At 36.1% G+C, this 27251-nt stretch overlaps 1 protein-coding gene across 1 annotated transcript in view; it reads right to left on the bottom strand.

Moving 5' to 3' along the window:
• LOC105226990 (uncharacterized) overlaps positions 1-27251 on the bottom strand; it is a 114821-nt gene that overhangs the window by 43998 nt on the left and 43572 nt on the right. The window contains exons 2-3 of the mRNA XM_029550499.2: positions 19892-20552; positions 11322-11501 (exon numbers count right to left, since the gene is read on the bottom strand). Of these exons, the coding sequence (XP_029406359.2) occupies positions 11322-11501; positions 19892-20398 (687 nt within the window). The 5' untranslated portion in view covers positions 20399-20552. The remainder of the gene's footprint in view (positions 1-11321; positions 11502-19891; positions 20553-27251) is intronic.

The raw sequence follows: 27251 nt of genomic DNA, 5'->3' as shown, positions 1-27251 counted from the left end.
AATCTATCGTTTGCAGGCTTCAAAACGCAGAAATTGTTTTTCTAATGTTTTAATGGTGCCAGCTTGAATTGAAGCGGAGTGTTGATTGTTCATTATTTTCTCATTTTGGAAACAAAGTTATAAAAAGTTAGCAATGCTTTACTAGAACTTCTCGATCCAGCGTTAAATCGGCGAAACAACCACGCTTCGCCATATAATATTCGGGTAAAGTGCAGTAAGTGGAAAACAGTTGTTGTGCTTTCATTTCTGAATGTTCAAATAAAAAATGCGTTTAACTTCAGTTTTGAAAAAATGAGAGGAAGTTTTCGTTTAGTATTCATAAATGTGATTCTCTCTTCATCTGTCTGTCTTTATGACGACTGGTATGGCTTAAGGTTGAGCAAGTGGCCATGGCACTGCCTACTTTTAGGATAAATGGCTTATTTCGTAAACTTTTTGAGAGATTTGGAAAGATTTCATTATTTTCATAACCATTTTCATTGTAAAAGTTAAAGTCGGAATAAAAAAGCAAAATTTTGTAAAGATGGGCCAGGTCGGTGAATATTTTTTGGTAGAACCCATGAACAAATAAAGACACTTGTGGTTAGTCCCTTGAACACACAATGTGTTTATTTAGAAATATGAAAAATATCTCAACAAACATGGTGTTAGAAGTTAGCTAAGAGTTATATGGTAAAGAGTAAAAGTATTTGGTTCAAAATTGGTAATGATAACCGTTATATTAACCGTTATCTACCATGATTACCGGTTACAGTTATTGTTATTACCGGTTACCAAGCTGAATAATTTAATAAAATTATGGAAAAAGTCAGTATTGAGGTTAATTTATTAAATAGTATGATAATCAACTATGTACCTAACGTTATAAGTGTTTAAAGTAGAGAACTTCAATTCGAAGAACTAACGAGGGTAAAATCGTAGTTTAAATTTGTATTCCCTTAGCAGTGTATGACACAAAGTTTATAACACCAGAAACCCTTTAAATCATATAAATATGAGAACAGCGCGCTGCAGCGTGACGAGAAAAATACATAGCCAGTTAGTCATGTCCGTCTCTCTGTCTGTTTTATGTGTGTTAGTTCCACAGTTTTTGAGATATCGATCCGAAATTTGTCACACGCCTCTTTCTCCTTAAGAAGCTGCTTATTTCGTAAGATGCATCGATATTGGATCACTATAGCATATAGCTGCCATACAAACTGATCGGTCAAAATTACGTTCTTGTATAAAAATCTTGCTTATTTGACGAGATATCTTCATGAAATTTAGTAGGGATTATTGTTTAAGGCAACGCTAGAATCTTCGAAGAAATTGTTCAAATCGGATTACTATAGCATATAGCTGCCATACAAACTGAACGATCAAAATCAAAATAAATATCTTTTTATACCTTTTATGCTATATAAAACGCACCTATGAAGGGTATAATAGTTTCGATGCTGCCGAAGTTGGCGTTTTTTCTTTGTTCTTTTTTTAAGACACTACAAACTAAGACCTCCTAATATAAAAATTTAATTCTTATGGCTTAAGTGTATATTCATTCCTTCATCACTGTTCATTTTCACCCGAAGTCATTATCATTTCCTTCCTTTTTTTCGAAATACTCCAAAATTTATTTTAATACTATAAATTTCAAGAGCAGGTATGTATTAATATTCACTTCCGCTCGGACATACTTCTTCCGGACTTTCGGACATGGCACTCACTTCGACCTAACGCACGATTTCAATGCGAATCCTCCGTTTAAATAATTCACTTTTTATGTATTTTCTAATTTCAGCGATCTCCTTGCCCTACTACGTGTCGCTGCTTCGTCAAAATAAACAAAGTCTTCATCTACAGCGTCAGCGCGCGCGTTTTCATCATGTCTTCTGAGTAATTCATTAACTCATTATTATTTGTGTCGTTCAAACTGTCAACTTGAGTTGCCATAATTCCACTTCAATGAACTCATTCATCCAAATGCAATGTGACGTACGCCGCCAACAACTATCCACACACACAAACATACATATACAATATGTAAATGAATTACTGCCTAGCAATAGTGGCAAGACAGTGGAGAGGCAGAGGGGCACCACCCGTCACTATGCGATTGAATGAACAGCTGTTGCGCGCTCAAGAGCCAAATAAACACAGCACACACCGTGCAGTGTGCGAGCTCTCGAGAGGACAGGCTCATAAACAAAAACAATGGACGAACAAAACGAAAACACATAAGTTAACAATAGCAACAAAAACAACAACAGCAGCAGTGCAAATAACAACCACTTGTGGGAGTCATAGAAATCCATTGAGCCAATAAGCTCGAATTGCGACACGTACACACTCGAACGAAAGTATGCGTGTGTGTGTGTTTGTTCATAGTAGTGTTAGTGTGTTTGTTTGTGGGTGTGCTGAAGATGAAAGCGTGTAAAGTGAGCCCAGGCGCTTCTCTGGTGCGCACGATTTGTGTCATAATTCACTTGTTTTCCCACTTTGAGACCCTCAGTGACACATTCAATGGAACCGAATGAATCGTAACGTTGGCAAAAACAACAATAAGAGCTAGAACCACAATAACAACAATGGTAAACGAATTCAATAGAGACTGCTTGGCTGGTAAGCGCCCGCTTGACTGCTTAAATACATAGCTCGCTGTCCGTTTATGAGCCAATAGCTGCACACATATATGAGGTACAGGCATACAAACATACATGCATACATAAGATAAGACATAAGACAAATGTGCTTGAAGTATCACTTTTCCCACAGTTTGTAATACCCATAAGGAAATATCGGAGATCCTATATAATATATACATATATATATAACTGATCAGTGTGATGAGCTCAGCCGGCTTAGGTATGTCCCTCTGCCTTTCCGCCTACATATATATATGCGAATTAAGTCTTCAGTTTTTGAGATATCGATCTGTTACTTTGAAAATGTTCCTTTCTGCACAAGAAGCTGCTCATTTGTAGAAACCGCCGCTATCGGACCACTGAGGTATATTCTCGCCATACAAACTAGACGATCAGAGTCACTTGCTTGTATGGAGAGTTTTTTATTTTACGAGTTATCTTCGTGAAATTTGGCATTCAATTTTTTTTAAGAACCTGCCTTGCCCTTCAAAATTTGGTCGAACTGGATCACTTTAGCATATAGCTGCCATATTAACTGATCTCTCAACATGCAGGCACTGTTTGAACAACTTTTTAAGTTGACTAAATATCTTTACGAAACTTTCCTCAAATTATTGCCCGAGATAATGCTATATTCTCCGAAGAAATTGTTTATATCGAACTAGTATAGGATATAGCTGTCCTACAAACTGATCGGTCAAAATCAGGTGCTTGTATGGAAAAATTGTTTATTTGACAAGCTATCTTCATGAAACTCGCTAAGAATAATTTAAAAAAGCAATTCCACAATCTCCGAAAAAATTATTCAGATCGGCTCACTATAACATATAGCTGCCATACAAACTGATCGGTCAATATCAAGTCCTTGTAGGAAAAACTTTTTAAGTTGACGAGATATCTTCATGAAATTCCCTATGAATAATTTTCTGATACAAAACTACAGTCTCCGTAAAAATAATTTAGATCGGATAACTATAGCATATAGCTGTCATACAAACTGATCGGTCAAAAGCAACTCCTTGTATGAAAAACTTTTTTATTGGACAAGTTATCTTCATAAAACTCACTAAGAATAGTTTCCTAAAATAATTCCATAATCTCAAAAAAAATTATTAAGATCGGATAACTATATCATATAGCTACCATATAAACTGACCGCACAAAATCAAATAAAAGTTCTTATTTTACCTTTTGTGGCATAAGAAATGCACCTGTGAAGGGTATTATAACATACATGCAGCCGAAGTTAACATTTTTCCTTGTTTTTATATTAATTTATTTGCAAAGGTGCTGCCTTACACAAAAGGTGTTTTCTTACATCGTTACATACTTACATTCACACTTACACAGGCATGCATATGTGCTCCGCAGCTTCTACTTGATTTCACATAAAAAGTCTCAAATTACTTAATCACTCAATATCTATACATACACACATTTATTTATTTTCGCATCAAACTCTTTCCTTCCTCCTCTTCCTCTGCTTGAATCCATGCATCTGCAACGCCATATATACAACTACATGCATGTAAGTGTGCCTTCGTGTACGAAACGCTGATATTTGTTCGCGCGTGTATCCACTGATGCATGGCAACACAATAAATCAGATTATTTACAACTGATCGCGCTTGTAACTGTTGTTTTTATGCATTCAAATTAATTCTATTCAAGAGTCATTCATCTGCTCTCATATGCCTCATATTACGTTGAGTCGTTTCGCCTTTGTTTCTAATTACCAGCTGTGAGCGGCTTTATTGTTCAATATATCTATTATATACATATATACATATGTATATACATGTATATATGTATAAATATAAATGTAAGAAGTCGAAAATTTCATTAAAGCCGCTTAACTTCTTCTTTGTCGTCTTTGGCTTCAATCAAATCATCTGCTTAATTGAGGCAAATTGATCAAAGTAATCACGTGTCTTGGAAAATTCCTTGGCTCCAACTGTCTCTGGTCATCAGGCGTGAAAATTATAATTGGCTTTTTTGTTGTAATGCTCTCCAAGAATGAAAGACAATTCATTGATATGAATAGTATTCAAATATCATTGGCATTTGGGCTTCAAGTATTTACTTTGAAGGCTTTCAGCATACATATATTCAGTGAAGACAGTATTTAAACGTAATCATTACTAATAACGGTAAAATAATGTGTTATCTTTTTAAGTAATGCATACCAACTACTGAGTACTTATAAAATTTACACAAAACCATAATTTAATTAATAAATTTAAATGAAATTCTTTAGCAATTTTCAAGGATTTTATCCTTCAAATATATTTTATTATATTTTACCACAGAGTAAAAGCGAACAAAATTATTTATAATACACAAGAGGAACTTTTTTGACCAGCTCTAATATACATATGTATATATATGTATATATATTGCATAAGAATGTTGAAAAAAGTTGAGATGTGGGAACTTTTACAATTGAAGGATTGTGCAAAAGATTTATTTTTTTATTGTTATGTAGTATATATCATTCATATACCTGTATTACAAGCGCTTGCTTTGAAGTAACCAAACTTCGTACTTTAATCCCAAAACAGAATGCAACATCCCCATTCATATAGCTGCAACAAGCCGCTTAATAGAATGCTGTTTGTAGTTTATGTGTTCCCAATAAATTATGACTTAAGTGACTTCATCAAATATCAACTTGATTTATGCAAATGAAACCCAAACGGAGTGGCCACTTTATTAACGCGCTGACATAAATTCACATTGACACAAGTTGATGGCTAACGGCCATCAAATGTCAAAAATAGCAAATAACGAAGAAAGCAGTGAGCAAAAAATGCAGAAATATGGTCAATAAGGAAAAATGACGCCTGCAACTATGCAACGAAATGGCGTTAGTAACTAACTCAAGCTTAGAGGGAGATGATTTTATGGATTTAAGGCGTTGAAAACACTAGTTCGAAGGAATTCAAATGTAAATATGTTGAAAGGAAAGGAGCTGCAAACTGATGAATATGCTACAATGAGTGATGCGACATAAAAAAACTTTAGAAAAAGTCCACTAAAGGTGGATCATTTGTTGTTTTTTCTGATAAGAAATACTTCTTAATCTTTTCCTCTCTTACTTAGCTTTAAATCAAAAAGTTTTTAACTTGATTCCATTTATTTACGATACCAAAGTATGAAATAAGGCGAGACAAATTTGGAGATCTGAGTGGCCAGTCAATGTCAATATCAGCTTTTTTTGACTTCAAACTGCTAAGAAATGTTTGACATTTGAACTCTAAGTGTAGAGGACTGTCAATCGGTAATATTTTTGGACGAGATTTCTAAGAATAATATATAATAAAGCGTACTAAATTAGACTAAAATAAAAATAAATATTTTTTTTCTTAAAGGCATCGATTATAATGGATTTATAATTCTTTGATGCGCCTAAATGTATGCTTCAATAATTTACTTAAACTGTGAGTATTTATTATACCTAGAGCAAGGTATATTATATGTTATATTATTCTTGACATCCAGAAGGAAGCGTTAGAAAAACTATAATATATATACATATAAATATCGGTGTGATGAGATTAGTCCGTATGGCTGCCCGTGTGTGTCAATATATAGGCGATCTAGGCTCTAATTTTTCGAGATATCAATCTGAAATTTTGCAGACGTTCCTTTCTCTGCGAAAACCTGCTTTCTTGACAGAATCGTCGACATCGGACTACTCTAGCATATAGCTGTCATACAAACTGAACAATCAAACTCAAGTCCTTGTATGAAAAACTTTTTCATTTGGAAAGAAAGCAGTAAAAAATGCTAGGAAACCAATATTGTCAAATGCACCCCTCAGAAAGCCAAATGGTTCCTGGGCCAAAAGCGACGAAGAAAAAGCGGAAGTTTTTTCAGAAAAACTCACTAAAACGTTTAGTCCTATTCTGCTCCATGGAACATTACCTCAGATGGAAGGCTCGCAATGCGTAGGAGAAATCCAACCAGCAACAATTAAAGAAGTGGAAAATATAATTAAAAGTAGATTTAAATCAAGAAAAGCTCCCGGCTTCGACTTGGTGACAGCTGAGGTACTGAAAAATCTAACGCGGAAAGCATTAGAAAAACTGACATCGATAGTAAACGCTTGCTTATATCTCAGATACGTTCCATTGTCATGGAAGGTATCTGAAATCATTATGGTACAAAAACCCGGGAAAAGCGCACAGGAAGCATTATCATATCGTCCAATCTCACTGTTGCCTATTTTGTCCAAACTACTTGAAGTTGTAATTATAAGAAGACTTCAGAACATACGAGTTCTTAGTTGAAGAAAAGGACCTTATACCAATTCATCAATTTGGATCAATTCCTCAATCGATCAAGTTCATCGAATAACAGTTAGGATGCGATGGAAAAAAAGCAAATTTGCACAGCTGTTTTTCTTGACGAATCCCTGGCGTTCGATAGAGTACGACTCCATGGCTTACTTCATAAATTAAAACTTCTCTTTCCACAGCATCTAACTGAACTACTTGTCTCTTACCTGAGCAACCGCTACTTCAGAATCAAGCAGGAACAATGATATACTATGTTACAGTCAATAAAAACAGGTGTATCCCAAGGAAGCAACCTGGGATCACTTTTATACATTTTGTTTACTAGCGATATGCCTACGCCGCCAAACAGCACAATCGCCACATTTGCAGATGATACCTGCATCATTACTACTGATAAAAATGTAGTAGAGTCGTCGAACAGAATGCAGTCTTCAATCAACCTAATTGTAGAATGGACACAAAAATGGAACATTACTCTCAACGAGTTGAAGTCTATACATATAAACTTCACTAACAAAACTGCTACGTATATCCCCTTATATATTGGGAATGAAGTAATTCCGTACTCCACCTCGGCGAAATATCTTGGTTTGACGCTGGATGCAAAGTTAAAGTAGAAGGAGCTTATACAAAGAAAAGTTGCAGAACTAAAACTAAAATACAACAAAATAAATTAGTTTATCGGCAAGAAATCACCCCTAACAACCTCAAATAAAATTTTAGTCTACAATCAAACGTTGAAGCCCATTTGGACATACGGAATTCAGCTATGGGGATGTGCTGCACCGTTATACATCGAAATGATGCAAAGATTCCAAAATAAAGTTCTTCGAAAAATTGTAAATGCCCCGTGGTACGTACGGAACTCAGATCTACATCGTGATCTTCACATAAAAACGGTTCGGGAAGTCATTCGCGAAACGGCATCGAAACATGCCACAAGGCTGCAAAACCACGTAAACGCTGAAGCCCGACAACTAGGTGAGGCCAGAAATAGCAGGCGCAGATTGAAAAGAACAACGTTCCATGACCTTCTAAGCAAATAGCAAATATTATAATATTTAGCTTTTAATACAAAGTTTAGTTTTGAAAAAGCTTCTTAATAGAGCTTTTGTTGTTTTACCTTATAAGTTATGAAAAATATTGCTTGTTAGTACACTTGTCACTAGTTGCAATTCGAATGAAATGTAAATCCATGTCTTGTTACGTTTCAATAAAAACAAAAAAAAAAAAAAAAAAAAAAATTAGAAAGATATCTTCCTAAAAATTCACATAGACAATTTTCTAAAGTAACGCCATAATATCTGAAAAAAATTTAAGATCGGACTACTATATCATATAGCTGTCATACAAACTAAACGATCAAGCTCAAATCCTTGTATGAAAAACTTTTTTTGTGGAAGATGTATTCACAAAAATTGGCATAGATTATTTCCTAAAGTAATGTTATAATACTTGAGAAATTTTTCAAGATCGGACCACTATATCACATAGCTGTCGTACAAACTGAACGAGTAAAATCAAGTTTTTATAAGGGAACGTCTTTATTTATGAACGTTATTGGCGGGTTAAAGTATTTTTGTTTCCATTTTAATTCTACAATGCTCTACAAATATATTTATGAACAACATATACATTTACATATACAACATATGCCTAAAAGTATGCTCATTTTAATTAAAATAATGACTTAAAGCCTATTTTTCCTTTTTACGGTGAAAGCTCCAACCCAAAGCTTTTATTTTCGGAATGAAAATTATATCTGAAGTCCTTTTCATTTAAATGCTTTATAACTGAAAGCTCTTATTGCAAAAATAGTTGCTTTGTTTCAGTAATTTACCACTAACTATGGTATTCTATAAAAGCTCTAAAGATAAGCTCAATTAGTTAGAACAGCAATTAGGAATCGAAATGAAAAGTTCTTTGTTGAAATTTTCTTTGGAAAACTCTAAAAAACTCGAATAGTCCTACACAATAACCATAAGAATGCTAGCCATCGGCAAGTAGGTGCACGTGCACTCACAAATGTTTTTATTGTACGGCGGGGGGTTCTCATTCTCAAGTACACTCATTCCAACGCTCAAACATTCAATTCCAGCTAATATAATTTATTTTATTTCTAGGAAAGTTCAAATGTATGTACATACATATATATTAAACATTAGTAAATATTTATATATTTCCATTATATAACAACCAACAAGATACTGAAGGATCTTTAGCGAAGGTTCGGCCATTGCCTGTCAAGTAAAGCCGAAATTGACAGCAATAAATGTCCGATTTCGGAGAAGGTGTGAGAACACAATTCGAAATAACAATGAACGATAATTGAAAATAACAATAACAGTAAAGCTGCAAGAAAACAAATACACTGTTATTTTAAACTCCAGACAACAATAACAACAGCAAACGGAACAATGGATTTTCACCTGGATTTTACAACACAGAACAATAATAACAAACAGGAATTCGTTGGAAATACAAATACAAATGAAATTGCTGCCGGTGGAACTTTACAAATACAGGCAGACACGCTTAACGCTCCAGGCAGTCACGAGCTCGGTATACGGTGGGTATAAACCTGCTGACGAAGTGAAGTATATGCAGGATTCGTTAATTTTTAAATAATCTTTAATTGTGGTATATTTTATTTTTAGATTATAGGCACACCAGTAATAATTTCCAATGAAAACCACATGCAATATTCATATTGCTTCAGCCTACAACCCAACATTGTAATTAAACTAATTTTATGTGGAGCTTTTGATGAAAAAGTAACTTATTGAGTTTTGATTTTATTCATGCAGAAAAAAATTCAAGACATTCAACAAAACAGATATAATATCAGCACTAATGTAAAACTTATAAGTACTACAAAGCTTTTATCAAAGCTTCAAAAAGCTTAAAGCTCTATGAAAGCTCCTGGAGGCCGAAGGAAATCATGCATATAAAACCATAACTTATAAAAAAAGCTTGATAAACTTTTAAAGCTTTCACCTTGCATCTAAAGATCCTCAATTACATAACTTCTAAAGCCCTAAACTTTTATCCCAAGATCACTTAAGTAAACCAGCATCGCCTAAAAGCTGTCTCGCTAAATACGAAGTTATTTTTAGCGCATCATTAGAGCAAAGTAAATCAGAAAACACGGCATTGACATTTTTATGCCAATAATGTGTATTCGTATTCGTCGAAAGAATAAATGTATTCATTCGCAACGATACCGCGAGCTTTCAAACATTAACTGTAACATACAATTCCAAAGAGCTTTTATGAGACGACCTGGCATACAGTTGGCCAGACTTCTCTTAGACTACCCATTACAAGGAAAAAAACCAAGTGGCCAAAGATTCTCGAGGCCAGTAGAAACGGTTTTTACTTTCAGAACTTAGATTCAGAAAAAGACGTTAATTTTAGTTTAAGCTTTTAAGAGTTGCTATTATCCGATAAAAACCTTTTGTGGAAAGATTGCTAAATAAGTGAAATCTTCTTGAAGCTTTTATAAAGAAGTAAAAAAATCAGTTACTTCCACTTAGGTCAGTTTATTTTAGTCAAGTCAACTCACTCGTTTTATGCGATATCCGAATCAAGATTTAAAGCCATTTAAGACCTTTCAGAAATTTCGAAACTCCGAAGTATTACAGTGCGCGAGATGGGTTCAAAATGGGTCGACTTATACCAAATTTAACATCTAATTGGCTTTCATAAAGCTTTCTGAGAGCTTTTCAATATTTCGAGCGTTGAAAAATGGCTTAGTAAAAAATCCATAAAGCTTTCTGAGAGTTTTTCAGTCCTTCAATCGTGACAAAACTGGCTTAGTAAAAAATCCATTAAGCTTCCTGAGAACTTTTCAGTATTTCAACCGTGGCAAAAATGGCTGAGTATAAAATCCATAAAGCCTTGAGAGCTTTTCAGCATTTCAACCGTGGCTTAGTAAAAAATCCATAAGCTTTCTGAGAGTTGTTCAGCCTTTCAACCGAGGCAGAAGTGGCTGAGTAAAAAATCTATAAGGTTTTCTGAAAGCTTTTCAGTATTTCAACTGGGGCAAAAATGGCTTAGTTAAAAATCTATAAAGCTTTCTGAGAGCTTTTCAATATTACAACCGTTTCATATTAGGGAAGAAATCTTCAACTTCCGCGGTTTGAAGAAATCGTTCGAAACGAGATATTAAGTGAGTCTACTTTAAGTGCATTCTTCCAAAAGTGGGGCCTCTATTACTGAAAACCGAAATAATTCACTATTTTTTGACACGAGCTTTTTCTGAGCTTTTTTAAATTTAACGCACTAAAACCTTTAAGTTTGAAGTTACCCCGTTTACTCCATTTATCATGTTGAACACAAAAGCAAGTATATAAAATCTGTAAATGAAATAATTCTGTGTCCATATTTCACTTACCCCCAATTCCACATAAATCGTATAGATGGGATATGGCAGCGCAATCACCATGCCAGTAAGCCAAGTCGCGCAGCAGCACACAAAGGCCGGCAAGCGGCCCTGCAGTGGATCGCTCAGCCAACGCATGCGATCCCAGGCGATGAGTATATGCGATATTATGGCAACATGCAGCGGAATGTCCTGTGGCGAGCATAAAGAAGAGAAATTGAAACCGAAAAACAAGTAAAAACATTATAAAAAAGGCAAATGTATACATATATATGAAAATATATAGTAAAATTGTTGTTGTGAAGGCAACTTTAAAAAGGGCAACTTCCATGAGAGTTTGTTTGACTTTCTAGCGCTTTATTTAGAAACTGACTCTGCAAACTTTATAATTAACTTCGTTTGATATTGCCACTTGCTTATTAGAGCTTTCAAGCTGATGTTAGTGCTTTTAAAGCAATGTTTACTTTCAACTATAAATATACATTTGTATTAATTCATATTTATTTTTATTTTATTTATTCTACCTCCTTTGCTCTATTAAAACACTCGCTTTATTAGCCGATGTCGCTGAACTTTCGTTTCGTGCAACTTCCAACAGGCAATTGACTTCAGGCCGCAAACTTTTCCATATCTGCCGCAAATGACACTTTCGCGTAGTTTTAATGGCAAAAGTTGTGCGCCGCAAAAAATTTAGTTATATTTGTATGTGTGACTGTGTAGGCTAATGGTACTCGTAATCGCGCTGGAATCACGGTTAAACCTTTTCCGTAAGCCAAGTTGGTTATTGTAGGCAGTGTTGCGGATATTTACTCATAACTTTTGCATACTTTTAGCTGCTAATCATTAAATTATCATAGCAAAATTTATGCTAATTAACCCTTGGATGTCCCAAAGGACAGTTAGGTTCATGTTATTGTTCGAATTTCAAGCAATAAAAACGATTTTCTAGATCTTGTTTTTGATTCTGTAGTGAATTGTGGACACAAAATTTTATTACGAGGTTTATTTTACGACCTTCTGAGACTTTTAACGTTTAATAAAAAATATTTGAGAATTTTTTTATATAATTTTTTTATTTAATTGTATAAGTGTGTGGTATAAAGAACTCGTGAAAATGTTTATTCAAGTAAAAACAGTTGCCAGTTTCAATATTTAAGCTTTGGATTTCTCTTATGACACTTATGTTGCCGTGAGTTTTGAGAATACAAAATTTAAAAAATGTTGTTTCTTTCTCAAATAAAATTTTATGTATAAAAAAGATACCAAATGGAGACAAGATAGCCAAAATTAGCTTTTATGACTTATAACTGGAATGAGAATCACACTTTGAGAACCAAAAATAAATCTTCAATGAAGCCAAGGAATTCGTATAGTTGGATCACAACCTACTTAAGAAATTTGTTTATAATTTTATTAGTTCAGGTGTTTGACTGAAGGTTAAAGATTTGGCTTTGTTATCGCAAGGAAGAAACAATCTTAAACATGATTGTATTACATATTTTTCCAAAAACTTTGATGGTTTGATTTTGGTACGATTTTTAATCTTCCGCTACCAAAGACCGTTTAAAGCCACTTCAACTATGTTGGGAAAGCAACGTAGGCGGCGGCGGCGAAGAACATCACAGAGACCTCAATTCCAACATCTGTCGGTTCTTCGCTACTGAAATTGACCCAGATTTCATTCGGCAAAGGGCAGTACATTTGGAGATCTAGTCTCGTTTGGATCGGTAAGTTCTACATCACCAAAACCTCTTACGATTTATCTCTAGCAAAAAAAGTCGAAGAACTCTGGTATCAGTACTTTATCAACACTCACAAAAGCTTACACGAAACCCTGATATGAAGTAATAAACCATATGAAGGTTGCATAGCTTATCACATGTTACTGATATCGAGATAAAAGTATTTTTTCTTGTAACTCAAAAACTTTCTAATTCTCAGTGTTTTCCATATGCTCTCCACATCCAAGTCATAATATAAAGAAGTTCGCTGTCACAGCCGGTGAAGCTAAATATTCTTTAACTAATGTTTAGAGATCCGCCTGTGAGTTTGAGGTCGATATCGTCGGCCTTTCATCGATGTGGCAGCTGTAGAATTAAGACTAAGAGCTCTAAAAATAATAGGCCACATAATTCTTAGTCTTTCTATTTGTGTTCTAGAAAATACTGTTGCTTCTGTTCACCAAATTATATCGAAGTTATTGAAGAAATTTCAATAAATTGTATAGAAGACTTAATCATTGCTCCACTTCTTGGCATTTCAGCATATATTGTATTTACTACGAACTCTCGTTAGTATAATATATGAGCACAAATAGCTTTTTTACGTCGTCAGACCACAAACTCTTAATTACCATCACCATCACTCGTTACAATGCTACTGGTAGCATCGCCAAACGACATGGAGGTGGTCATCAAAAGACTGCAACGTCACGTGAGATGTTTCAGAAAATAATGAAGCGACTTGAGCGAGATCTACAACGAAGTGCCAATCAAATGGCTTAAAAACTGAAAATATCCGAACGCAGCATTCGAAGCATATTGAAAAATGAACTCAAGATCAAGCCTTACAAGTTCCAAAAGGCCCATGATCTTACACCGAAGCAGCCACTAGTAAGATTTGAAAGAGCCAAGCAGTTGCTTCGCTTGGCCGAAAGCGGTCAAATTCTGAACATTGTGTTTTCTGACGAAAAAATCTTTCCAATTGAGCAATTCGTAAACTCTCAAAACGATAGGGTTTACTTGACCAAACGTTCATACGAGAATCTAAGTCATCGGTTGGCCACCAAGAGACAGCACCCGCCACAAATAATGGTTTGGGCCGCTGTCACCGCAGATGGGCGCTCTCCAATTGTTTTCATCGAGCCTGGCGTCAAAGTAAATGCGACATATTATCGGGAAAGTGTTCTGGAGGCTGCTTTAAAGCCGTGGGGAAACAAACATTTTGGTCGCAAACCATGGACTTTTCAACAAGACTCAGCATTGTCTCACAAAGCGGGAGTGAACTAAGAATTGCTGAAAAACAACGGGCAGCTTGCGATTCGTTTTTTGATCGTCTCAAGGCCATAGTTAAGGCAAAAGGTGGTTTTATCGAGAAAAAGTGAATTGGCCCTGAATTTATGATTATTTTCACACATTTTGTTATTTAAAATAAATAAAAATAATTCCCTTGACAATTTGGCCGGTAGAAAACAGTTCGGAGTGCACCACACCTTTATAGTCAAACAAAACTGTCAACATAACCTTGATTTTTGTCCTGATTTGACGCGATTTTTTCGACTTCGGCTCAACTTTGCCACAATATTCGACCTATTAATCGGGTGGTAAGCCTAGATCCAAGATTCATTGCCACTAATAAAACGTTTCAAGACATTGAAGACAATTTAAGTGATTTTGGAACTAACGCACTTCGACTTTTCTTAGGCCCATTTTTAAAACTGGTTTTCACTGACCCTTCCGTTATTTGAACGATGTTAGTAAGATCTCTGATTGTCAAAAAATGTTCATGACAAACTTGCAGGAAATTTTATTTGTTCAAAGAAAAAAAAAACACCCTAATGTATATATATATACATCTGAGGCAACTGAATTCCTAAACCTGTTTCTTCTGTGTTGTTGCATGCATTAAAGTGAAGATTTCTATTTATAGAACAAATGCGAGAATGTTTGAAACTATTTAGGCGTCCTAATGAGGTGTGCGCACATATAACATAACATAGTAACTTGCCTATACTTAGAAAGTGAGCGCAAAAATACTTGAAAATGCGGATTTAAAAGCGTGAAGGACGCAAACACCAGCACAAGTTATGCCTTTTGGTCCAATGTCAACACTGCCTTCAAGCGAATTCGATACTCTTGCGTCCGTGCACATTAACGACAAATAGATGACAGCAATATTGCATGACAATGACTGCAAATAATTATGTATTCAGGTCAATATCCGGTGATTAAGTTCAGTTTAAGGAAATTGAGAGGCGCCAAAATTTTAGCGCACTTCCTGCCATTGACCCGACAAGTGAAAGCCAAAATGAAAGCGTATAACAAAGAAGCTAAACACTCAACAAAGCCAGGCAAGGAGAGCAACAGCGCGAAGGCGTGAAAGTAATACTCATAACTTGGGGAATTTATTTTTTAAAGAGAATGGCAGAAGAATTTTCATTTCATTAAACTGATGAAATTAGCGCAAAACGCGAAAGCACGAAGCAAATGGCGACTGTTGTAGTTGTTATAGGTGGCTGGCATCGGGAGTAATGAACGACGAAGCAGTGTGAAAGTATTTATATGTATTTATCTGTGTGTGTGTGCGTATAAAGACAACAGCTGCTGCTCACGCACACTCACGCACAATGCCTTCAAATTAATTTAATTTATACCCTGCCGCTGTTGCTGTTGCTTTCTATTGTGTGCCATTGCTATTTCCAGCACTTTGTTCCGCGAAACGCGTCGAAAACGAAAGCAATTATCGCTAATGAATGTTATCGATAAATGTGCAGAAAATGCCCGCGAGCGCGTCATGGCAACCGCTGTTGAGAGAGAGAGACAGAGAGAGTGTAAGAAAACAAGTGATAGTGAGTGAGAGTGAAGGCGCTGCAGGCAGTGAAAGCGAAACTTCTTAATAAATTTTATGTTTCCGCTTTCAACGCTTTGGTGCGTCCGAGCACGTGTCACAAATGCCTTTTCTGAATGCTGAAGGCATGACAAGGCAGCTAAAATGTGCCGCACCACTGAAGCCGTATTAACTGGTATTGTCTCGCAGGACACCTTCATAACAATATATAATATATGTATATGAGTAAATGTCAGTGTGGTTAAGCTGCGGACAGTGCCACCAAACGGCCGACGGTCCATCATGTTGTGATGCCGCTGTTGAACGAAGTGCTCGCATGAAATAACAATGCGAATTAAATTTTATTTCCACAGCAGTTTTATAGATATAGCGGCAATTTCAAGTGACAGCGGCCAATGGCCACTTAGCCGCACCGACCTCAATGGTGCTTGTTGGTCCTTTATAGTATATATGTATGTACATACATGTGCACGTATATATGTATCTATGTGTGTTTCTGTGTGAAAGAAAAAACGTGTTGAATTGTGTGCCACACGCACTCAAAAGGCAAACACTCGTAGCTGTCAGCTGCACACGCTGTAATGCGGCTACACTGCGTATACGCAACTTACTTTTATTACATTTATCACGTTCCTAGCCGACTGAAATTTTTTTTCGCTGCAAAGGTGTGCAAAATATATATAAATGTTGTTATTTGCGAAATCGAATTCGATTTGTGTACAATTTATAAAAGGTTTGTTTATTTTATTTGATTAACCATTCTCAGTAAGAATTAAATTAGAGCTTAGCTGAGTTCTTATGTCTGGGAATTTTCTAGTGAAACGTTGCATAGTTTCGTTAAAGGTAATTGCAGTGTATTGTATTTGAATTTAATTAAATTTGAAGGAATTTCGTTCAATTACAATTAGTCGTATAAAGGTATTAATATTAACAAATATTTTTGCTTTCGAAATCTACAGAGTCTGCGACTATAATTGCCTTATGGGAAAATTATGGCAAAGGATTTAAAAAAATTATATAAATAATGTAACCATACTTTAAACAAAAATTTTTGCAAAATATAATAATATTACTAACCAATCATTAAGCAAGTGGTAAATTACCATATATTTGGTAGTCGAAAAAGTTTTTTCGTATTTCTAATCAAATTTCAACTTATTTTTTTTATATTTATAATGAACTTTAATAAACCAAATATGTACCATTTTGGTCGACCACTTTTTGCTATTTTTCCGCTAGAGACATTATTTCATCAGTGTAAAATTTGTCTGATTTCTCGCCGAAAAAATGCGGCAAGTAATTTTCACACGCTTCTCTTGAAACCAACTTTACTCCATTAATGGAGTTCTGCATTGACCGAAACAAATGTTAGTCCGATGGTGCATGTCGGGGCTATATGATGGATGCATAAAAAGTTCCCAGCCAAGCTCTCTCAGTTTTTGTCGAGTCATCAAAGATGTGTGTGGTCTAGCGTTGTCCTGATGGAAGACGAAACACTTCCTGTTGATCAGTTTTCGCCGTTTTTTCCGATTGCTTGCTACAATATCAACAGTTGTTGACAGTAAAATATAGAATCAATCCTGCGACTAGACTGGAACAGCTCATAGCGAATCATCTTTCCAATCCCACCAAACACTCAGCATACTCTTCGGAGGCGTCAATCCTGCCTTTGTGATCATTTGTTGAGCTTCACCACGCTTGGACGCTTGCTTTTTCGGACATTATTGTTATATTTGATACACTTTTCGTCTTCTGTTTCCATTCGCTTCAGAAATGGTTCGATTCCATTCGTTTCAGTAAAGAATCGCAGATGTTAATTCGTTCCTTTGAGTTTTTCAAAGACAGTTCATGTGGTAGCCAAACATTTTTGTAGCCAGCCTTTTTTAAATGGTTCAAAATCATTTGATGATGAATGTTAAGTTCCTTAGCGATATAATGGTTCCTGGTCAATCTTTCCATAACTTTATCTACTTTTTCAACGATAGGTCGACCAGAGCAAGGTGAATATTTCCCTACGAAATTTCCAGAACGGAAGCGAAAGAACCATTGTTGTGCTACACGATCAAATAAACTTCACAAATTTCATTGGTGGCTTGCGTGATATTCTTCCCTTTTTTATAAAAAAATTTCAAAATAGTAAACCGAATTTCTTCATTATTTTCACTCTTTTTTGAATAGTTATAGGCTGTAACTTTTTTTCAACTCTTCCCAATTGAGATAGGAGCTGGAGCGGGCTTTTTCAGTAGTAATTCATACAAGCTTCAAACTAAATGACTACAATTCGGTCTTTCAGCCCGAAAACAACAAGAGGTGGCAATTTTGAAGGTTTCCTCAACTGTAAAGGCTGTAGCGCCAAACTGACGACATATTTTAGCAAAGTATAGACTCTAATTTTTTATTCATAACACTAAGTTGCTACCGAATAATGGCAGAGCTCAACATCTTATTCAAAATTTATCACTATTAGTTACATCCCTAGATGTTTTACTTTTTCCTTATCCCAGGCACACTACAGCCCAAACTAGTCCACTTTACTGACCTGCACAATGCATGGGAAAGTGTAGTTTGGTTGGTGAAACCTTTGATCTTGAATTAATTACTCGTATCAAAGCTGTGTTTATTCATGTAGAATTATTCCTCTGTAGATTTCAAGGCTGATATTGTTTTCGTAACTTATGTTTGTTCGAAATTGGAGTCAATTTTCCACAACTTCAATGCCTTGACGAACAGTGATGGGTGAGTTAAAATATCGGTGGAATATTGCTTTATTTGGCGTAGAACACATTCATCTTTATTCTTACTTTTTTATTCAATTAAGCTTGATACTAACTAATAAATAATGCCATAAATACGCGAGCAGTTGTAAGCTGGTTTAAGTCTGCAGCTCGTCAAAACTTCAGAATCCGGTTGAAGAAGTATCACAATAGAGATTTTTCCAGCCTTTAGCGTTTTTTAGTATCAAACGGTTCGTTGATCATTTTTAAGAGGTTGGCTATACCAAACTAGTGTTATTTCAGTGGGAAATGAAGTTAGAGTCAATAAATGGACGGTGGGGTATGTCAAACAAACTCAATATCATAAGGGGTTACATACATGGGTTTACGGGCTTCAAAAAATCGATTTTTTTATTATCTTATTAAATTCCTAAAACCTCAAGAATATTGTCCTATATTTTCATGTAGATCCGAGTAATAGTTTCGGAGATACATGCTTGCAAACTTGTGTGCTCGAGGCTAGCTAGGCTAAGTGCGCCATCTTCAAACGCGTTTTTCTCGAAACGTTATTTTTGAAGTCAGTTGACAAGATTTCTTGAGAACTACTCAACCGATAAAATTCATCAAATTTTACTTAGGTCTTTTGATATACAATTATTGAAGAATTGGATGAAGTATTTTTTTCATTTGAAAAAAAAAATGTAGCGAAATTTTCATTTTTTGATGAAAACGTCTGCCAAAAATCCAATTTTCAGTTTTTTCTTTCGTTCATCGCAAAAAAAAATTTTTGAAAAAAGACTATATTTTAGCCGAGGTAACCCAGGTAACCCCTTAAGAGTAGAGGTAGCTTGTCCTAAACCTCAAAAAAAAAAGGTCAATCAGAAGTTCGAGGGATTTTCTGATTTTTTCTGTTTTTTAGTCAATAAATGTAAATTTCCAACACTTTTCCATTAATAATCTTACAAGGAATAAACCGAAAATTCTTATTTTGTTAATTATTAGTGTAAAGAGTAATAAGCGATACTTAAAATAATAATTGAAGGATTTAAATTCGAACTGACTTTTCATGAAACTGATATAAGAATCGACTGTTACATAACAAAATATTTGAGCTTAATTCTAGCTTAAACATAACCTCAAAACTACTCAAAAAATACAAAAAATCCGAATTTAGTGAAAAAATTACTTTTATTTACAGTCAACCTGTAGCTAGCTTTTTTAACTACACCAACACTTCTACATAAGCATTTTCCATTTAACACCACTCCCTCCTCCAAACGCACCCTCATTTCAAGCACTCACCTGCAGCATCGGCAGAAAGAAGCACAAAAATTGTCCGAATATCCAATTCTGTATGAGCATCACCATCAATGTTATCGGCAACACCAGCGCACACTGCACCAAATGGCACAACGCCAAATTAACGATGAATGCGTGCGTCACATCCTTGTAGAGGCGATTGTACATCGCATACGCAATAATGCTCACATTCATGGCAATGCCGGCCAGCGCCAATAACGCATACTGGATGAGGAACAGCCAATGGACGGACTTAATGCTGGCTTTCAGTATGGGCCCGTTGACACGGTCCATCGCTTCGGTGTCATTGAAATCGCCCGACAGGAAGTGAGCAATCACCATCAAATACTTCTCCGGTATGTCTTTCAATTTCAATTCCATTTGTTGTTGCTGCTGGTGGCGATGGTTCGAGCTAATGGCCGCCGCCATGTGATAGTCCAGTGCATCGCCGTCGGACTCTTCTTCGCTCAAGTCGTTGGCGATGTGATAGGCGTAGGGTGAGGAACGCATTTTTATTGATTTCTATTGCTGTTGTTGTGGTTGTAGTTTCTTAAGTGATTTAATGTTCAATTGTGGCCACCGCTGAAGGTTGCCGATGGCTGCCTAAGTGCGCAGCAGAGTTTTAATGGATTTCAACGAGGCATTGAGACATCTGTTTATGTAGCTGCAAGGAAGAAGAAACCAAATGTTTTGATCAAAGTGAGTTGGAAGTTTTTATATGGAAAAAGTTGATTTGTTAGAAAATAAATTGGCAATATTTTATATTTATATATATAAACGAATATCTTTATATGCAACACTACTTAATAAAAACCCTTCCACAACTACCGGAAACTCAATACATTATCGACATTCAACTTTTTTCAATATTCGCAACCCTATCTGTAGTAGGAATACAATTTTCAGTTGAGAGCTCAACCACACTTAAGTACAGAACGTATAATCCCGAATTTATAGTCCATATTCGGTCGACATAATCGCCCAGTAGAGTCGGTCATTCGAGCAACCATGGATCGGTTCTGCATGGCATGATTCTAGTGGATAATGCGCATCGTCAAAGATACCGTCTAGTTCACAGCGAAGGCGCTATTGCCACTGTGAAGACGGAGACCCGAATGAGTTCCCCAGCCATTGCGCAGTATAACTGGAGCTGTAGGCATCCGCTTTATGAAAGATTTAACGATAGTGTCTTGGTTTGCGGGCTTTCAAAACCCACCTCGTGCAAGAGAAATTTACCGAAAACGAGGTGATCGATCTCAATTTTCACAAAAAAAAATTTGATTTTTCAAGAAGCTCACTTTTGGTTGAGTGGAAATTGCTGAAGTGCCGTTATATCCAAAAAAAATTATGGAAAAAGCAAAATACTTGATCATAACATCACACAGACAGATAGACGGACAGCTTGTCACGCTGATCATTTATATACAGCGCTTACCAGTAGGGAAGTCGTGATTTTGACAGCTCGTGGATCCATGTTTGTGTACGGATCTGTGTCAAATTTTGACAGTATGTTCAATAAGGGCTTATCATTATTATCATTTCATCATGTCACGTTTCAGTTTGGTACAACGCTTGGAAATTGTCCAAGATTATTACTCAAATTCAGGTTCTCCGGCATACACGGTCTTCATGATGCTGCTTCTGAGCGCGGTATTCAACGCTTACTTGGAAAGTTCGAAAACGATTATAGTCTCTCCGATAGTTTGCTACCTTCCCGTCAAAGGAAAGCCCGTAATGAAAGAAATGTCAAACCGAAAACCGATTCAGTCGGTTCGACCTGTTGTGTTTGTTGTTGTAACGATAGAAAACATTCCTGAAGTAATTTCGAGTAATGATACTGAGTTGGCAGTCTTTGGCCCGATAAAAAACGGGGTCCCTTCCGATTAATTACATCCGACTGCCGTTAGGAACGGAGTCCATTCCATGTCGTTCTGCGCAGTAGGGTCTCTCTCCGATGACAACACGGCGAATTTATGGTTTTGGCTTTGCATCTGTATAAGATGTGTTGCCACAAGAACTAAAGCCGATAGACCATTCAAAGAGCTTTAACTTTGCAGATTGGGCGCTGGAGATGTTGGAAGCGATGGAACGACGATATACATCGAAAAATCAATTTCTGAGATGCACCTTATTTAGGGCACTATGGTTTTGTCACCAAACGAAATTGTCTACATTGAGTTGAGTAAAATTCTTCTGTGGTTCCAGAAACGCAATTTAATCGCCAACAATTTTCTGTTTGGTGCGGACTGGGATACGGCAGCATCATTGGCGTCTTTCATTCGAAATAAAGCAGATAGTAGTAGACCCGTTGCCATCAATAGCGAGCATTATAACACGATATTGAAATTTTTTTCTTGGAATTTGATGAACTCAATGCGGACGATCTCTATTTCCAACAAGATGGTACGAAGTCTCATGTTTCACATCTAAACATGGACACATAGTGTAAAGTTCGGAGACTCGTTAATTTCGAAAAATAGAACAGTCAAATGGTAGCCAAGATCATGCGATTTAACGCCTCTAAATTATTTTCACTGGGAGTATGTTAAATCAAAGACTTATGCCAATGAACAAGCAACGCTCGAGGAGCTCAAAGACAACATTTAGAATATAGCCGTAGTGCTACACTGAGTCATCGAAAATTTCTCGTAGACTGGGGAGATATACATCTCGGTGGTAGATCCTTTTATACATTTTCATAATAATTTCGATTTTCATGCTATTCTGAAGTATTTTTTATTTATTTATAAATTTATAATTAAATGAAATACAACTGCAAAAATATATCACAAAAAAATTTTCTGTCTTTCAAGTTGATATAAATCCCTAATTCCAAAATTACTTTATTAAATGAATTTGGGACTCAAATTAATGGATGACTCAGCTCGTCTCGTTGATCATATTGAGTCGTCGAAAGAGTCTTTTCGTATTTTGTCAATAGATGTCGTTGCAGTCGTATATCTCCAATGCTAAAAATCACATTGTGTCATACCTTATAGTGTTGGAAAAGTGAGATTTTCTTGAGCTTCATTTAACCAAAAAAAAATTAAAATTCTAATAAATTAAAAAAAGTTACAGCTGTTCGAAAATGAGGGAAGATAATGAAGAAATTCACTGTATTTTGAAATTTTTTTATAAAAAAGGGAAGAATGCCATGGAAGCTACCAATAAAATATGTGAAGTTTACGCAGACGCAGGATTAACGCTTTGAAAGGTTATGCTGGGTGTTTGGTGGGATTGGAAAAGAATCATATACTATGAGCTGCTCCAGCTCAGTCGAACGATTGATTTTACATTTTACTGTCAACAACTGATGAGAATGAAGCAAGCAATCGAAAAAAAACCGCCAGAACTGATCAACAGAAAGGACTTCGTCTTACATCGGGACAACGCTAGACCACACACATCTTTGATGATCAGGAGACGAAAAATGGATCAAATACGATTATAATGTGTGAAAAAGGTCATCGTCCAAGAGTGGTGAAACTCAACAAATGCTCGCAAAGCCAGGATTGACGCCTTTAAAGGTTATGCTGGGTGTTGGGTGGGATTGGAAAGCCATCAAAAAACGTCCAGAACTGATCAAATGGCTTCGTCTTCCATCAGGATAACGCTAGACTACACACATCTTTGATGACTTTGAGCCAAATCAGGCGAATACGGTGATTGCGGAATAATACAAGTATTTACGTGTCGAGTTTTTGAGAAAAAAATCGCGGGGAACCAATGCAGTATGAGAAGTTGAGCGATTTTTGGCATCAATCGATATTTGACTCATTTGAGACACAAAACATTCCTCAAAATTATATTCCAACACTATCCGCGAGATCTCTAATAATCAATCAATGATTTTCAAGCATCTTTGTCGTAGCCCGCGTCGGTGGAGGTTGATAGTCGTCCAGAGCTCAAAATTCGCCATACTTTTTGTACAAACCTCGCATAGCATCGACAACATTTCCTTCTGGGAGTTATAAACTTTGTTACAAACAGGGTTTATGTACAGGTTACAACAATAAGAACAAAAACACTGTAATATCTAAACAAATATGAAAAAATACCACTACAAGTGAAGTTCTATTTTTAACTCAGCGGTAAGCACTATGAAGATATTCTTCAGCATTCCATGAATTTACTCCATCCAATACCAACATCTTCAAAGTTCGTATTTTTTAAATATTTCCACCAAACTGAAAATAAAAAATATATATAACCTAAGGTGGATTTAGAGCTCACACACGCACATACGCAGTATTTCAAATAGCACTTCGGCAAACGCCATTCGCACCTTGTAATGTCTCTTGAGATACAGAGAAAAACTGCATTTTATTGAAAAACTAAATTGCTCCCAACAAACACGCCGAAGCACGGCGATATTTATGGCTGCCAGAGAAGAAGCCACGCTCAACAACTTTGGCAGAAAGAATTGCTGCAACAACAGAGCTTGGAATTGCAGCAACAATGCACGCTTGTTTTTCTCTTTGGACTCTATGCATAGCCACTTCACTCAATTTACGGCCAATTTAGTTGCAAAATCACAGGGGACCGGCCGGCAAGCAGCTGAACATGTTTTGCCACAGAATTTCGAGTGCAATTCTCAAGTGGCTAGTAGAAACGGCATTTTCGCGCGCACTTGCCGCAAATACAAGCAACGCTGGTAGCGGCAATCAGCTACTGCAGCAGCAGTAACAACAACAGCAAGCCAGCCATTTCCGTTTCCTTTCAGTTGAGTCGTAAGTTTATGCAGCAAGGTGGTTCGCGGGTCTGCGCCGGCAGCTGATTTCTTTATTTTCGCTGAAACGGCAAGCGGAAGTGAGCATTTTCACAGCGCAGCACAAAAACGTTGCCAACTGTTTGCGCCGGCGAAGGCAGCAACGAGAGCGACGCAAATAGAAAACGTGGCAAATAAAATTCCAAATAACGCAGTTTTTTACTTGTTGTTGTTGCTGGAATTATAGTGAAAAACATTTACATACCCAACTGCTTGTATGTGTATGTGTGAGTGTATGCAGGTGCGTGGGCAGCAGCAATGACGGCAAATGTGGCACGTGGATTCTTTCCTAACAACCTTTCCACATTTTTCCGTTCGTCTTGCCACACACAAATGCTCGCTAAGGAGCAGTTTTTTGTATCGGCTCTGCTATTCAACCAGTGAATAGCGGTGGTTTTTCTTGCAAACCCTTTATGTGAATGTTTGTATGCGTGTGTTGCACCCTTCGTTTTGCTGCAAAAAGCGGCAACTTCCGTTCAATTTATTGCCCTTAATTTGTTGCCTGTTATTGACTGTCTGCTGAGGCTACCACTAGCTGCCTTCAGCTGCCCACAACTGCACACTCAAACATATATACATATATACATACATACATACACAAATAAATGCTGACGTATTTATGCCTCGGTACGTGTTTCTTTATCGGCCATGTGCAGCATGTTGCATGCAACGTTTCATATAGTATGTGTGTAGGCCTGGTGTTGTGTTTGTTGGCGGTGACCTGTCAGCGGCGGCGAGTGCAACGACCTGCGCGTATTGTTGCCGCAAAACCGCACAGCTTGCCAACGGCAGCTCTAGCAAAGAGCCGGGTAAAAAAACAACAACTCTAAAAAACAAGAACGTCGACTACGACGACATATGGAGCTGACTCCAAGTAAAAATGGGTCTGCCAAGTTTTCTTCAGCCTTTTTTTTGCCATTGCTATGCCACAGCCATTACTGCCACAAGGCGAGTGTGAGAGTGTGGGCGCGTGCAAGGCGTAGTGGGGGAGGAGCACGTTGCTTGCCGCCTGCCAGCACACATGCCACAGCGAATTTGGTCGAGCACGTGATGTGCCTCTTGGCAGTCGTTGTTCTGGAACACTTGCTCGCTTATGTGTAGGCATGGTGGTGGTGGAACTGGGTGTCACGATGAGGTATGAATATGGAATCAAAAATGGGTGAAAAAATGCTGCTTGTTATTTAGAACAATTAAAGGTAGGCTTGTGTAAAAGAAGTCGTAACACAAATATTTGTTTATAAAAGTTTTTAAGCTTTTTTCAGCAGAAAGTTTGGCGAAAGCTTTCGAAAATCTTTATAAATATCAAATATATTTTTGGTTTCAGTGACTTATGGACATTTCGTACTACAAATTCACTTTTATGACTACTTTTAAGCTTTTTGAGCAGAAAGCTTAGCGAAAGCTCTCTTGAAAAATCTTTTTAAATATAGTAAATATTCTAGGTTTTTGTAATTTATGGACATTTCGTAAAACATATTTATATTTGTGAAGGTTTTTAAGCTTTTTTCAGCAAAACGTTAGCGAAACCTTTCGAAAAACTTTTCAAATGTAAAATAATATTATGGCTTTTAGCAACACATGGACATTTCAAACACACAAATTTGTCTTTAGAAAGGTTTTGAACTTATTTTTCGGCAGAAAGCTCAGCGAAAGCTTCCAAGAACTTTATAACTACATATATAAAAGATATTTTAGAATTTTTTAACTTATGGGCATTTCTTAATGCAAACTTATTTGTATGACGGTTTTTAAGCTTTTTTCAGCAAAAAGTTTAGCAGAAAGCTCTCGAGAAGTCTTTATGCAAATAAAAAATATTTCTAGTTTTAGAAACTTATAGATATTTTGCAACAAAAATATATTTTTAACCGGATTTATAAGCTTCTTCCAGCAAAAATTTAGCAAAAGCTTTCGAGAAACTTTATAAAAATAAAAGATATTTTAAATTTTATAGTACATTTTATATTATTTTATAGTACAAATTTACTTCTTGGAAGGTTTTTAAGTTTTTTGCAGCAGAAAGTTTAAAAAGCTCTCAAAAAGTTTCTATAAAAATAAAAAAAATATTTAAAGTTTTAGAAACTTATAGACATTTCGTAATACAAATATATTTTTATGAAGGTTTTTAAGCTTTCATCAGCACAAGGCTGAACAGAAGGTTTCGAAAAGCTTTCTAACTTTGAGCATTTCGTCATACAATCTAATTTTTGAGAACGTTTTTAAGCTTTTTGCAGCAGAAAGCTTTCGAAAAACTTTATAAATATAATAAAACTACTTGATTTTAGTAACCTCTGGACATATTCTATAGAACTTTCACTAAATTTTCGTGAGCTTTCACTAAGCCTTAAACGTTTTTATCAAAGCTTCAAAAGCTTTATTAAAAAATCATTGAAAACCAGTTTCCACAGAAAATTTAAGCAATAAACACTCGCATGTAACACTTCGAACGACAACCCTACCGCATAACCCTTTATATCCCCGTAAACCGTTACTTGAGTTCATCATAGACTCTTTGTACCGCAAATTACCCATGTACTTGCTAACAATGTTCTGCAATTTTTTAAGTTCACTTATTTATTCTTACTATATTTCAATTTT

Source organism: Bactrocera dorsalis, chromosome 4 (assembly GCF_023373825.1).
Source record: "Bactrocera dorsalis isolate Fly_Bdor chromosome 4, ASM2337382v1, whole genome shotgun sequence".
In the NCBI taxonomy this organism is placed as follows: domain Eukaryota; kingdom Metazoa; phylum Arthropoda; class Insecta; order Diptera; family Tephritidae; genus Bactrocera; species Bactrocera dorsalis.
This window is presented reverse-complemented; position numbering and strand designations above follow the sequence as displayed.